This window comes from Rosa rugosa, chromosome 1, assembly GCF_958449725.1.
Source record: "Rosa rugosa chromosome 1, drRosRugo1.1, whole genome shotgun sequence".
In the NCBI taxonomy this organism is placed as follows: Eukaryota; Viridiplantae; Streptophyta; class Magnoliopsida; order Rosales; family Rosaceae; genus Rosa; species Rosa rugosa.
Genome location: NC_084820.1, coordinates 25,962,481 through 25,976,107, shown reverse-complemented (window position 1 = coordinate 25,976,107; position 13,627 = coordinate 25,962,481). Strand labels below are relative to the sequence as shown.

General features: G+C 37.3%; 3 protein-coding genes and 1 pseudogene across 5 annotated transcripts; 3 read left to right on the top strand and 1 right to left on the bottom strand.

Moving 5' to 3' along the window:
* The first annotated feature begins 1,462 nt into the window (after positions 1 to 1,462).
* Positions 1,463 to 2,448, top strand: LOC133724565 (uncharacterized). Its single transcript, XM_062151329.1, has 2 exons — positions 1,463 to 1,746; positions 1,942 to 2,448. The coding sequence occupies exons 1-2, from the start codon at positions 1,575 to 1,577 to the stop codon at positions 2,133 to 2,135; spliced, it is 366 nt and encodes a 121-aa protein (XP_062007313.1). The 5' UTR covers positions 1,463 to 1,574; the 3' UTR covers positions 2,136 to 2,448.
* Positions 2,449 to 8,299: 5,851 nt separating this feature from the next.
* LOC133724434 (uncharacterized protein At5g64816) lies at positions 8,300 to 9,963 on the top strand. 2 transcript variants are annotated; one of them, XM_062151167.1, is made up of 2 exons: positions 8,300 to 8,453; positions 9,382 to 9,963. In XM_062151167.1, the coding sequence occupies exon 2, from the start codon at positions 9,415 to 9,417 to the stop codon at positions 9,790 to 9,792; it is 378 nt and encodes a 125-aa protein (XP_062007151.1). In that variant the 5' UTR covers positions 8,300 to 8,453; positions 9,382 to 9,414; the 3' UTR covers positions 9,793 to 9,963. The 2 variants fall into 2 exon arrangements, with proteins under 2 accessions (XP_062007151.1, XP_062007150.1); XM_062151166.1 differs by having other exon boundaries at positions 8,302 to 8,453; positions 9,354 to 9,963.
* A 92-nt stretch (positions 9,964 to 10,055) lies between these two features.
* On the bottom strand, positions 10,056 to 11,144 carry LOC133724433 (uncharacterized). 2 transcript variants are annotated; one of them, XM_062151164.1, is made up of 2 exons: positions 10,765 to 11,144; positions 10,056 to 10,435 (listed from the first exon to the last, which is right to left on the bottom strand). In XM_062151164.1, exons 1-2 carry the CDS (start codon positions 11,007 to 11,009, stop codon positions 10,237 to 10,239), a joined length of 444 nt encoding a protein of 147 aa, XP_062007148.1. In that variant the 5' UTR covers positions 11,010 to 11,144; the 3' UTR covers positions 10,056 to 10,236. The 2 variants fall into 2 exon arrangements, with proteins under 2 accessions (XP_062007148.1, XP_062007149.1); XM_062151165.1 differs by having other exon boundaries at positions 10,056 to 10,429; positions 10,765 to 11,129.
* A 37-nt stretch (positions 11,145 to 11,181) lies between these two features.
* Positions 11,182 to 12,854, top strand: LOC133725221 (uncharacterized; annotated as a pseudogene).
* Positions 12,855 to 13,627: the final 773 nt, after the last annotated feature.

Here is a 13,627-nt window from a genome sequence, read left to right as displayed (position 1 = left end):
TTGTCACACTTATAGCTCAATTAAACATGCTCGGATAAACGCTTGCGAAACGGTTACGACTCGCTTGGGTATCAAAGCATGGCCGTGACTCGCTTGGGCTACGCCCCGCACAGCGCCTACACCCAACTCGCTCGAACACCTAACTCGCTCCACTTATCCAACATGTTTTAGTTGCGCTCTCGGTTCACAATGCTTCTTACATGTGGTCTAGCCTCCGGGCACTACACTGTTTCACGTTTTCTTACATGTGGTCTCGCCTCCGGGCTCCACGAGTCTATGGTTGTGCACCTCCGATGTACCTACATATACGATTTTTTTTTTGGGTCTTTTGTGATGCAGGATAACGAGTCCCTTCTTGCTTGCGGAGCTCGGGGACTTGTAGGGGCCGTGCGCCTCTCGGGTATTACTTATGCTTGATGACTTCATGATTTGAACTCCCCAACCAAGAAGCTACTCTTACTCGGGGACTTCGGGGACTTGTTCATACCTACACTAGCAAGACTAGTTTGCTATCATCACCAAGCATAAGTAACACCCATTTTGGGACATCAACGAGACATGGCAAGGCCCAACCGAGACTTGCATCGTGTAGCCCTATGTTCAAGCTACGCCACGGTATCCGGAAGTCACAAATCCGACGTCGGGAAGCCACCTTTCCGCCCTTGCCAAGATGCCACCACAACATAGCTTCCTACATGCTTTTCTAGACTAGAATAGTAGCTTTGCTTGTCCCACATCGAAGAACAAGTAGAGGAGATGGCTTCCTTGACTTATAAAAGGAATGCCTCCTCCCACTTAAACACCATCTCATTACACACTTTGTAATCTTGTTAGGCCGCAAGGCTCAACACACATAGTTAAACATTCAAGTGGACGTAGTCTCCCGTTCATGCGGAGGCGAACCACTATACTTCTTGTGTCTCCCTCTCTCTCTCTCTATCTCTCTCTCTTTGATGCTAACTAGAGTCCGCCCGGATTCTAACGTTAACAGAAATATTTTCACCCAAGCAATTTTGGGAGATCAGAAAGTATGAGGATTACAAGAATTACAATACCTGAGAATGCCTGAGAATGCGTCTTGAGAATAACTTTGTTTTTTCAAAATTTGTACATTTTTTTTTAATCAGATTAAAAACTCAAATGCTACAATTAGTCTTTCGTGAGTCAAACTCACAACCTCCTACTTGCGAAAGAGAGACTATACTACTAGATCAAATGATGCTTTGCAAAATTTGTACTTTTCGTCATTCCTCGCTAGAAAATGATATAAGTTAAAAAAAAAAAAAAATACACAGTACGTCATTTGTCTAATGTTGAAGAGTTAAATTGTTTAAAATTCTCATATAACGGAGAAAATTGACAATCTAATAAAAAATCAGGGCCGTGGAGCTTAAAACATCTGCAAATATATAGTATAGACACGGGGTCAGGAATGAAATATGTAGTATTACAAAGGACTTGTTAAACAAAAGAAAAGGGCGAATCTCTATTAATGTTTAGCGGCCAGAGATTCAAAATTTGAAACACACTCCCTGTATTTCACAGAAACAGAAAGAGAGAGATAAAGGTTAGCGATGGCAACGAGATCGAATATGAAGGGTTTCTACAAGCAAAAGAAGAGCACCACCGCCGGTGGTATCTCCAAGAAGAAGAAAACCCAAGCCGCTTCCGCCGCCGCCGCCTCTTTGGGCTCCGACGTCACCCAACCCTCCGCCCTTATCTCCCACGGCGCTCCTGATCTCAAAGGTATACACATCTCTGATCTCGTCTCGCTTTCAATTTTGGATTCGAGTAATGTTGGGGTTTAGTTTTCAATTCTGAAAATTTGTTAGGGTTAGGGATTTAGGTCCCAATGGGGGGTTTCTGATTTGGTAAGGGAGGAATATACTCTTCGATACCGTAACAAACTGACTAGCTGATTTGATTGTTTTGATGATTTAGATGATTATGATGAGCAAGAGGAGGTGCTGAGGCAATTTGATTTGAACACGGCGTATGGGCCGTGTTTTGGGATCACCAGACTCGCAAGGTGGGAGCGTGCCTGCAAGCTGGGGATGGACCCTCCCAAGGAAGTGGAGAGTCTTTTGAAGAGTGGGAAGGTTCGACTCGAGTGCTTGTGGGATGGTCGCATTTAGAATTAGGGAATGTGCTTGTTTGTGTCATCTGATGTTACTGGAGTTGCTGTGGTATTAGAGGTGAAAGTTTTCAGCATCTTGCCGAAACATGGTTATGTTTTACAATGTATCTCGACTACTATATGCAGATCCTAGTATCTTTAGCTTAGCACTAGAAACTATGTTATAATTTATCTAATTTGATGTGTGACTACTGGAGTTTGATGTGGTTGGGAGTTGAGGGAACCGTTTAGCATTTGGCTGGAATATGCTTTTGTTTTGTAATGTTCTGAACTTATTATGCTAATCTTGATCATGGCGTTTCATTTTCGGATAGTTTCGTCTACAATTAGAAGTTATCCCTATTTGTTCAATTTGAAGTATGACTTACCTGGGTCTGTTGTGGCTTAGAGTGGGAGAAAGCATTTAGCATCTGGCTGAAACTTGCTTTTGTTTTATAATGGATTCAATTACTATATAGTATATACTGATCCTAATCCTGTTGCATCACAACTCGATGATCTTGTTTGCATCCGACACAAACTTTTTGGTGTTATCAATTGTCTCCCCCTCAACATGATCCTAAGAGTTGCTGGCAACAACTAAAGCTTCTTGCAGTGCAATTGTCAAGCCTGCTTCTGCGCTTACTTCTTGGGTTCCCTTGGTTGTTTTCTTGAAGATCCTTGCTCCTCAATTTTCTAGTATGTGAATTTAACTCAGATGCCAGCTTTTTGATTTGGCAATCTTTGGTGCTATATATTCTGTTATCAATAGTTTTCTTCTTGGTCAGAATTGTACTACCAATGTGAGAGTCTAAACTTCTAATTGCCTACCACTGCAGGCCTTACTACCACTTGAAGGGGTAAATAACCTTGTCCTAGAAAGTATAGTTTCGGAAGATTTTCTCAAGAATTTTGCAAAGATGTTGTTGCTCTATTCCCCTTTTCTTTTGAATGGGATACTTAGGAATTTATGACTATTGAACTGACAATTTACTAATGGAACCATACTGTTTTCCCTAGCAATAGAATGAGGTTGAAACTCTAAATCCTGTTTTGTATTGGTAATAGTTAATAAAAAAAGGTGCATTAGTTTTTGTGACAAGTCGTTCTTCAGTAACGATGGTCCATCAATTTGGCCTCGCGCTAATTTTATCGTTTGATATCCACTTTCAAGTATTGGTCAACCCTCTTGTGATCCTAAAAGAGGTTATGTTCCAAACTAAATTTCATCTTTATTCACGACCAGACCTATTGCCTAATATTTTTTAAACATTTCGCAAGCTCAAGTAGAAAATAAATGAACAGAAAAGATGGTAGATCACTATTGTACATATATCTAGCTAGCCTAAATGAAAAAGGAAAAAAAAAAAACACTAGTATTCTTCTAAGGATTATGAAATGGCACTATCATGCTGAACAATATGTCCCAAATTATGGGAGGTTGTTTTCAACATTTATCTCACATCAGTACCAATACGAAGTTAAAAAGACAGAGTTGATAGTAAAATACTTAAGTTCTTTAATAGCACCGTACATCAAAATTATTATAAAAACTACGTAAACATAAAACAATAGATGAACAAACTAAAGATATATCAAAAACTACTTTTCTTAGACTTATCAACTACTTGAACAGTTTCTCACTTAATCAACAGTTTATTACCATTTCGTGTTCAAATTAAGTGGGCTAAAAGAATCGTTATGCCCACTTTTTGGAGGTGGGCGCCTCGGGGTTGGCGGGCACGTAACTTGCTCTGGTGGAGTCAGTTTGCATCCTTTGTCTTTTGGGGTTGTTGAAGATGTCCACTTGTTGGCATCCGTGACTCCATACTCTTGTGAATTATTTGAAGAACTCATCTTTTGAGAATAAATATTGACTAAAATTTTAAACGAAACTTGCTGAGAATAAATTGAGAATAACAGGACCAAGGACCAAGGGCTTCTATATATAGGGCTTGTTTTTCCTTTCCAAAATACGAGAGGAATTTTAATAGGATTAGGAGTAAACTTTTCAAAACATAATAGGAAAAATTTCTTAATCCAAAAGGAAAAGGGAAAAGTTTTAACAGATCTACACACCTAAGGGACAGTTTTCGAGGGACTGTAAGGGACAAGTGGATTTGATGGCCACGGCTTTAAGTTGTTATGATCTCAGTCTTTGAATTTAATACAAATGGCTGAGATCACTTTTCCCTCACGGTTCCTTAAAACTGTCCCTTACGTGAACATTCCTTAAAGTTTTAATCCATATCACAATAAGAAAATTCAAACTAAAATGTATTATTAACTCTTGGTTTATCAATATTATTACACCTTGATATACAAATTTTTATTTTTGTACAACCGATCTGATCATTTGGAATGTCGCCAACTTGGAAGTCATGTGTTGAAGTCCAACTAAAACTGTCCCTTAAGTGAGCATTCCTCAAAATCTTAATCCATATCACAACAAGAAAGTTCAAACTAAAATGTATTATGAACTCCTGGTTTATCAATATTATTACACCTAGATTGATATATAAATTTTTATTTATGTACAACCAAGCTCATTTGGAATGTCGCCTACTTGGAAGTCCTGTGTTGAACTCCAACTGTGTTATAAGTCCACAATGCCTCTAGAATCCAGACACTAGAGTCATCAACTTTGCAAACATCATTTGAACAAATCCCACAGAGTAACCAAAATCAGTGTACTTCCTCAGTTTAGATAAAAAGGAAAAATAGTGTACTATTTCTCAAAGCCATCAGCTAAAGAGAAAGGATCGAGTGGCCAAATTTTGTGTGAAAGATAGAAGTGGTGGTGAGCGAAGTTTTCTGTAAAACATGCTCTTGTATGTTGGCTTTGCTTATGAATGATGTCTGTATATATTTGTAGTTTGGTTGGGGAGATGGGCTGCACTCTGAAACAACGAATGGTTATGCCAATCTGCGCTACTCATGTTAAAGAGTTTGATGCTGCATGCTTGAAAGTCGAAACCAATGTGTGAAAAGTAAAATATCGGCATATATATATATATATAATTATCTTCTGGGGTGTTTGTGTTAAAGTTATGGAGATACAGACGGCGCCACTACCCTTTTGTAATATGTTTACTGTTTGTTTGAGATAAAGCTATCAATGTGAAGGTAATCACTTCGAAGCCAGTGTGGTAATAATATTTCTACAATCTTAAAGAATCTCGTGTACTAATGTTACTTCCGTCTCAACCCTACAATTGCATTTTAATTTACAATTATGGTACTGAAAACTGATGAGAGCAATTTTTATGCATTTTGATAAACTGTAATGGTTTTGTAAGCACCTCTTGTTATAATTTTTTTTTTTTTGAGAATGTTGTTCGATCTGGTAGGGTTGTGCAAAAACCTGTTCAAACCAACTGATCCAAACATTTAGTCGAGTTCAATTCCCCATGTCAAAAAATTGAATCTTGGTCTAAATGTAACTAAACGGATTTGGTTTGGTTCACGAGTCTCTCAAACATATGTTAACTCAACCAACCACTGGATGTACAATAAAAAAATTGTAACAGAAATTTGCAATTGCTCAAGGGGACTAAGATTCTTCGCAGTAGAAGAATTTTTTAACATGTACTGGGGTTTATCTAAATGAAATTGCATGAAGCAGTCATTCTTCAATGTTTTCGGTTTTACAAGGACAAAAGGTTCGCCGCGCTTCTAGCACAACAGGATCGAACACCTTCTCCCTCACTATATATCTTTAGCAGCAAGTTAAACCAGAGCTAACTGGTTCCCGAGAAATCATCATGGCTACCAGATCAGGCTTTCAAATGGTAATATCCGATGATCTTTCTTCTACGATCATTTCATTTTGTTTCACTTGTAACTGCCCAATGGATTCTTTTATATTTACTGGTGCTGTCATTGCAAAGGTTTAAGTGTACAATAACAAGTGATTAATCAATCTGAAACATACAAGCAACTGTTTTAATTAGCTTTGTTCAGTGACGAACCTCTAACAATCAAAGTATCAAACTACCTAGTTCAGTGATCAAGCTGTTTTAGAAATTTGAAGACCTTTGCTTTTTTTAGGCCTCAGGCTCCGATAATGCACTCCAAATTATATTGTATTATTTTCTAGGGAAAACATCACAAATGGTGTATGAACTTTAGGCATTTCTACATTTTGGTGTACTAATTTTCATTACTATCAGAATGGTCTATCAAGTTTGCTCCAATCTTTCATTTTGGTGTACGCCGTTAAATTTTCCGTTATCTTTGCCAAAAAAAAAAAAAAAACTGACAAAACTAAAGGAAAGATAACGGATTTTTTTTTTTTTTGGCAAAGATAACGGAAAATTTAACGGCGTACACAAAAATGAAAGATTGGAGCAAACTTGATACACCATTCTGATAGTTATGAAAGTTGGTACACCAAAGTGTAGAAATGCCTAAAGTTCATACACCATTTGTGAAGATATCCCTATTTTCTAACACTCTAAACAGTCGGAGCTAGCATGAGTACATGATAATTCTGTCGGAGTATGAGTCCAAATAACATTGGGTTTTGTCACCTTTTCATAAAGATAAGACCAGTTTTACTCCTAATCAAAGTTATCAAACACGTGACGAGGTTCAAAGATAACCAGTTAAAGCATGATGAACTTAATGCGAAACAAAATTAAAATAACGCATGGTTGTAAATATGACTCATACAAGTAGTTTCTTCCTAAGTTCTAACTGCTTCTAAGTTTTCCTCCAAAGTTTATTCTTCGTAGATGACATCTTTGAACATGTTTAACTCCACCTCTCCAAAAACTGGCAATCTTTTGTTTTTCCTTGTGCCATCAAAGAACTCCATGTCCAGCCTTTTGTATTCCTTCTCGTCGTTCTTCGATATAATGTGATCCTTCGACGGAGTCCATGTCGAAACTAGAGCAGTCGTCGGTTTCTTTTGCGTATTCGAAGATGGTATGTTTGGTGAAGGTTGTCGTGGCACATACTTGTTGTTCTTGGTTAACTTCTTCGTGCTTTTTTTCTTCATATCTTTTAGGTAGAGCAATAACAAGCAAAACGTTTTATGTTTAGTTAGCTTCTTCGTGCTTATGCGTACGCTGTAATGAAAAGTTTCTGTGGTTTGGTCGTGTATTTATAGAAGAAGAGGGGCAAGATTATCCTATTCAAGGTTGGTTTTGAATTTGGAGTAAAAATTATTTATTTGGAAAGCAATTATGTGCCAACTTTGAAAAGGATTTGAATGGACCATTCAGTAACTTAAAACGTGACCATCACCTATAAGATTATGGAATTATAACTCCTAAAGTTTTTTTTTTTTTTTTTTTTGGAAAGGAGCTCCTAAAGTTTATCAGATTGAGTTTTATTGTGTTCTTTTTAGCCGATTGCAAATCAACATGACAAAAGTAACTATTACGTACTTAGACAACTTCATAAACACATAAAGCAATACATCATGAGACCATAAAATCAAACAGCCCACAAGTTTTTTTTTGACCCATGTACCGAGAAGTTACATATCCCACCTATGGAGAGTCAATAATCATGATATCACTTAATTACCCGCGTATGAAAAAGGTTGGGAGGCCCAAAAAAAGGCTCTAATCCACAAACAACAACATCACCTAAATTCTAAGATTCAATGAAATATGTTCGATATAAGAACAGAGATTTAATTATATTTGATATAATAGAGATTTGAGAAAATATATCTGGTCAATTTTTAAAGAACAAGTATAATGTGCAAAGAGTAATTATTCTATAGTTAGCGGTAGTCTGTAAGAGCATCTCCAACAGCTTCTCTATAATTTCTCTATTATAGGGAAGCAAAAATTAAAATCTCTAAAAAAATTTATGCTCTAACTCCAACAGATTCTCTATTTTACAGATTCCATAATTCTTCCCTAAATCCTTCCCTAAAATTTTACAGATTGCTGTAAATATAGAGAATTTTGTTTTCTCTCTCATCACTATCTCTATTTTAGGGATAATTATAGGGAATCTGTTGGAGCAAAACAGCCAAATTTTTCTCTAAAATGGAGAAAAATCATGATATGGGGAATCTATTGGAGTTGCTCTGTATGTCGGTACTAAATTTCAGAGACATCCGATAAAATTAGAATGAATCAAATAATGGTTCACTAGCTGACCAAAAAGAAAAGAACAAACGGTTGACTTTTAATATTTCTGTTTTGGGCCAATGTCCCGCTAATTCCGTTAAAACCTAACCCGAGAGGCCCACCTTCAGTCTCTGTTACTTCTCTACTCCCTCAGTCTCAATCTCTCTCTCTCTCTCAAAGTCTCAAACTTTGAAATTCCCAAAACCCTTTGGGGAGTGGAGCTCACAGATCGCCTTGTATTCCAGGTATGCTACTTAAATCCCCAATTCCCTAAACCCTAAAACTTGATTCACACACGTCTGCTCTACTTCTTTGTAAAGTTCAAGTATTTAGGATTCTAATTTTTCTTGTGCATTCAGAATTGTTGAAATTTCCAACGATTATTGATCATTTTGAGTAAATTTTTAGTATTATGTTTTTGCCGAGAGCAATCCAGATATGTGAGGGGAAAAAAATCGGAAATTGGGTTAAAGCTTTGGGTGTCTGGGGTTTAATCTTCCTAGTCTTGCTTAGGTTGATTTAGTATTTTCGTTTTCTTGTTGTGATTACTCTTAATTGGTCTGGTTGAGTGACAAAGAGCCCCTCTGCTTGAAATTGAATTGAGCAAAATTGTTGTTAAGGGTCAGGGTATGAATCGCAGTTAATGTTTTTGTGGGACTGGATTTTGGTTTAGTTTCTTTGTAAGTAACCATGGTCGTTAATTGGATCATAAATATCTAATGGTCATTGTGATTGTTCTGTTGTTCTCAGTTGCTCTTGTGAGTTTGGTTAAGTATATGTTAAAAATGAGTGGAAACTATTTTGGCAGCAAAACTACAATCTGTGTTAATGAGTGTGTTGTGAGTTGAAATCATGAGAAAGTTGCTTCTTTTAAAGTGAAATTTCAAAAGCTTCTCACCATCAAAGTTATAATGTTTCTACGCTGACATTACTGAACTCTGCACTATATCACACTGATAACGATTACAGTTAATGGTTTTCCTCATCTCATTTCCTGTAATTTTATGGTTTTGTTGACATTATTGTGTTCCCTTCTTCCCGAATTTCTTGACTTCTATTATATGGTCAATTCAATATGTCACAATGACCTGTTGAAATCTATAAAGTAATGCATATCCTAAAGTGATGACTAAATGACTATCTAGGTTCATTGTGTTTCTGTATCTGTTAAAGACTGCTGCAGAAGAGATTGACCTTGCATTGGTGATGGTGGATGCGTGGTGGTCCCTGTTAGCTGCTATCCCTGCAGTGGTTGCAGGACAAGCATATCGGGTCAAGAAAAGGCGCGCTGAAGAGCAGAGATTAAAGAGTGCTAGGGGAAGGGAGAAGAGTTCTGATGAGATTTTTGTCTGTGAGAGGGTATGCACATCAAAGAGAATGCTCAAAAAGGTAGGTGCATTCTCAAAGGACCCTATTCCTGATACATGTGTTACTGTATGTGGTGTCTCTGAGCTCGATGCATGCGCTGATGCATGTGCGCGCACTGTTTGCGTGAACCAACACCAAGTGCCCAACTGGAATGACATCTGCCTTCGGAGATGCCAGAGTGAATGTCTAAAACTCTCTTCCTCCAGTTCTTCATAGGACATTCTATTTTGATTTGAAAGAGAGGTGTGTATAACAAGTTGAGTTATCATAGTGTTGTCAGCTACTCCCATTTCTGATATGTATTTTCTGATTGCGGATGTCATTGAATTGGTTATCAATATTAAGCTTACAAGCATGAACTAGGTATTGGTGCTGCATTTACTTCAAGGCTTTTTGTTGCACAAACTTGGTTGGTGTTGGTTAGAAATTAGTCTTTCTGGTGAAAGTACCCTTTTCTGTCTATTTTGACAAAAAAGAAAAGAAAAAAAGAACAGCCCTTTTCTGCTTATTATTCATCCATCAATAGCTTCCCATCAGTTATCATTGATTGCTTATTGATTAAGTAGCGAATCCATCCATTTCTAAGAGAAGTTATGATGTTACAATGAAAAAGCTCTTAAAGCCGAAGCCTTACCCTTAACTAATTCAGCACTAAAATAATTAAAGCTCTGCAGCAGACTCATCACTGGCAACAGCTTCCTTTACCTTCTCTGCTGTCTTGTGCACAGCATCAGCAGCTGATTTAGCTGATTCCTCTACTGTATGTTTGCTTGTTTCGAAGCTCTTCTGAGCTGCGTCTTTCATCTTATCTCCCACGCCTTCACCCTCAGTTTCGCCCTTTTTATCCTGCCCCCTGAAACTAATTCACCGATTTAGAAGCTTGGCTTCGAAGAATTAACATAACTCAGCAAAAGTTTATCCTCATTTCAAAAACTAACCAAAAGTTGGGATGTGTAAGGAACAAAATGCGGAATTTTTCAAGAATCCTTATTTTCAAAAGAGGGGATAAACTTTGTTACGTGTTCTCAACGTTCCCAGTTTATCATCCCGCACTCTGTAAGGAGTACAAGATAACAAATTGATATGTTGGGACACCATTGCCATGTACTTTTGCTGGTTTGGACAAACCAGCGACATTGGTTTATGATAATGAAACAATAGGTCTACTATATCAATAATTATACTTACTCTAAAGATGGAGGCATAAACTGCATCTGCATATCTGATATGACGGTTTTCATCTTATCCCAGGCAGATTGATGAGACTTTTGCAGCATAGAGACTGTGTCTTGCAGCACAGACAGTGTCTTTGTATAATAGGTTTGCTGCTCCTCATTCTGTTGTCCTTCTTCTCCAATTGTTTTCGGAATCTGTAGTGAGACGATGATGAACCAGAAGAGGAGAAGTGCAGTTCTTCTGCTAAATTTGTCCATGCCACTAAAATTGGAGGATTAAAATAGGAGCTCAAATGGGTCATATCAATTATCATACATTAGGTTGTTGTCTGAAATTTGAACACTTTGTAGGCTTCTAGCTAGTTACATATGTAAGGTAACGTGGGGTGTGCTTCTTGTATGTAGGATTCAGAATTTGAATATGTCAATCATGGCTGAGATTAAATGGAAATGTAGGCCTAATGATTTATGGCTTGCAATTAATATTGACCAAGTGCAATAACTAATCATGTGGATCTCTAGCATGTTAATCTGATCTCAGTCGCACTTTTCCTGTTAAATCTCCTCTTACAATTTCATTTTAATTTTTGCCGACAAATTGGTGGTCGCGAAGTTGCCTTTTTATTTCTTTATATACACAATTACTTTTGTCAACGAAATCAATTGGCGGAAGAAGTTGTCTTTTGATTTTCTAAACAATGAGTTTTTGCCCATGAAAATGCCGTCACAAGTTTTGCCGACAAAGTTTTCTTAATAGAAATATTCGTTTCAAACTTGATAATATTCATTGTGTTTGTCTATTTTCAATAGGTCTTTATCTATGCTGAAATTGGGTTTATATGATTTGACTATAGTGTTGTAATTGAATGTATGATATTGATCCCCTATTTTCTCAATGATATATAATTTATGATTCAGTATCCTACATGTTACTAGAGGTTTCTTGACCCTCAAGGGATTTCATGCTTAGCCACTTCTTAAGGAAACCCTAGTTGCACTTTCATCAGGATGAACCCGGAAAGGGGCTTCCAATTTCACAGCCACCACCAACATACACCACCACCGATTGCATAGCAAATGCAATAATATCATGGAACCACTTCATATAAAATTATAAATTCTTTCGGAAGGATATGTAGAAAATTGTCATTGCTGTTGACATCGATGAGGTTTTGGGGAACTTCATGTCGGCTCTCAAGTCTCAACAGTTTCATTACTGCCGTCTACTACGTGTATGACTACAACAAGGTATGGAACTCTACGTTCCGAAGCTGAAGCTGATACGCGTGTACACGAGTTCTTCAAAACTTCGTATTTCAAGACTGGAATCCAACCACTCCTGGGTGCTCAGGAGGCACTTCGTAAGTTGTCAGCAAGTTGTAACATGTCAGTTGTAACTTTGCGGCAAAACATTCTTAAGCAGCAGACAGTTCAATGGCTTGAAGAGCATTATCCTGGACTGTTTCAAGGGATTCACTTTGGCAACCAGTATGGTCAAGATGAATGGAAAGTCCAGGCCTAAGTCAGAATTTTTCATGCCTACGAAAGCATTCACACTTTGGCATCTTTAACTTTCAAATAGCTTTATATGTTTCCATTCGGTCAATTTTCTAAGTTTCCATTCATCCATAGAAGTCCACATTGGAACCTGCTGGAGGGTTCTTTCATTATCTTTTTCATGGAATGATTGAATGGAACCTTCAAAGTTAATAGAAAAACTAGGGTACATCGGTACATGCATGCACATACCTATTTTAAGGGTGGGCGCCAATTTCGTAGACTGACCATTCCACTATTCCAATTTAGTTTAGACTGCTCTTTTTTTGAGTTGAAAACCCCATTTTCTGAACCTTCTTGTTACAAATCTTTTGGCATAGGAGCAAAGGTTTTAATTGACGACAATCCAAAATATGCAATTGACAGTGTCACAGTGCCAAGGTTGGGATTAGGGTAGTTCTACTATTCGATTATGAGAACTCATATACATGGTCTAAGACGGAGTCTATTAATCAACCCCCCTTGATCACCAAGGTTCATAAATGGGAAGCAGTGGAGAAGCAGTTAACGGGATTAATACACAAGACTAGTGATCCTTATTATTAGGAATAACAAAAGCATTTCTACTGGAAGTTTATATATAGTGGATTCGTCATATTAATTACTACAAAACTCCACACTCTAGGGTTTTTAGACGATTCTGTTGGCCCTCATCAATGGCTTTACACTCTTTTGAATTTGACCTATCACCACACTTCTATTAGTTTCAGATGACTGATAACGGAGTAGCTTCACGTTCCGGGGTTACATAGACTCCCATCATTTCAATTGCAACGGTATTCGAAATGCAAAATCATTTCAAGTCTCATATTTGGAATATTTCCATTTGGATACTTTGGCAGTTCTTTAAGGACTCTTACTATTACTATTACATTTCTTCATTGTTCGAGACTTCCGTTTGACATGCAGCGATCGGTTGATCAAGTTATTAGTCGGCCATATATTCTCTATGTGGTGATCGTTTTTTCATTTGGCACTAAATATAACAAATCGAAGCTCACAATTTAATTTGATTAGTACGTAAATTTATGGTGGTGAAGTTAATTATAATCTACAAGTATATATAAAAATGTGTTGAGGAAATTTTTAAGAACAGTAAATGAATTTAAGGCCACTCTGAATTAAGGTGGCCAACGTTTGTGAAAGTAATGGACTATGAAACCCGACCTATTTTTCATACATGCCGTTACTAACTCTGTTAACTCTATATTTTTATTCTTTTTTTAAAGGGTATTTTAGTATTTTTGCTCTCTCTCTCTCTCTCTCTCTCTCTCTCTCTCTCTCTCTCTCTCTCTCTCTCTCTCTCTCTCTCTCTCTCT

Coding starts and splice junctions, on each gene's coding strand:
- LOC133724565 (XM_062151329.1), top strand. CDS start 1,575: ATGGCAACGAGATCGAATATGAAGGGTTTCTACAAGCAAAAGAAGAGC. Junction 1,747..1,941: donor CGGCGCTCCTGATCTCAAAG/GTATACACATCT, acceptor TTGATGATTTAG/ATGATTATGATGAGCAAGAG.
- LOC133724434 (XM_062151167.1), top strand. CDS start 9,415: ATGGTGGATGCGTGGTGGTCCCTGTTAGCTGCTATCCCTGCAGTGGTT.
- LOC133724433 (XM_062151164.1), bottom strand. CDS start 11,009: ATGGACAAATTTAGCAGAAGAACTGCACTTCTCCTCTTCTGGTTCATC. Junction 10,436..10,764: donor TTTATGCCTCCATCTTTAGA/GTAAGTATAATT, acceptor TCGGTGAATTAG/TTTCAGGGGGCAGGATAAAA.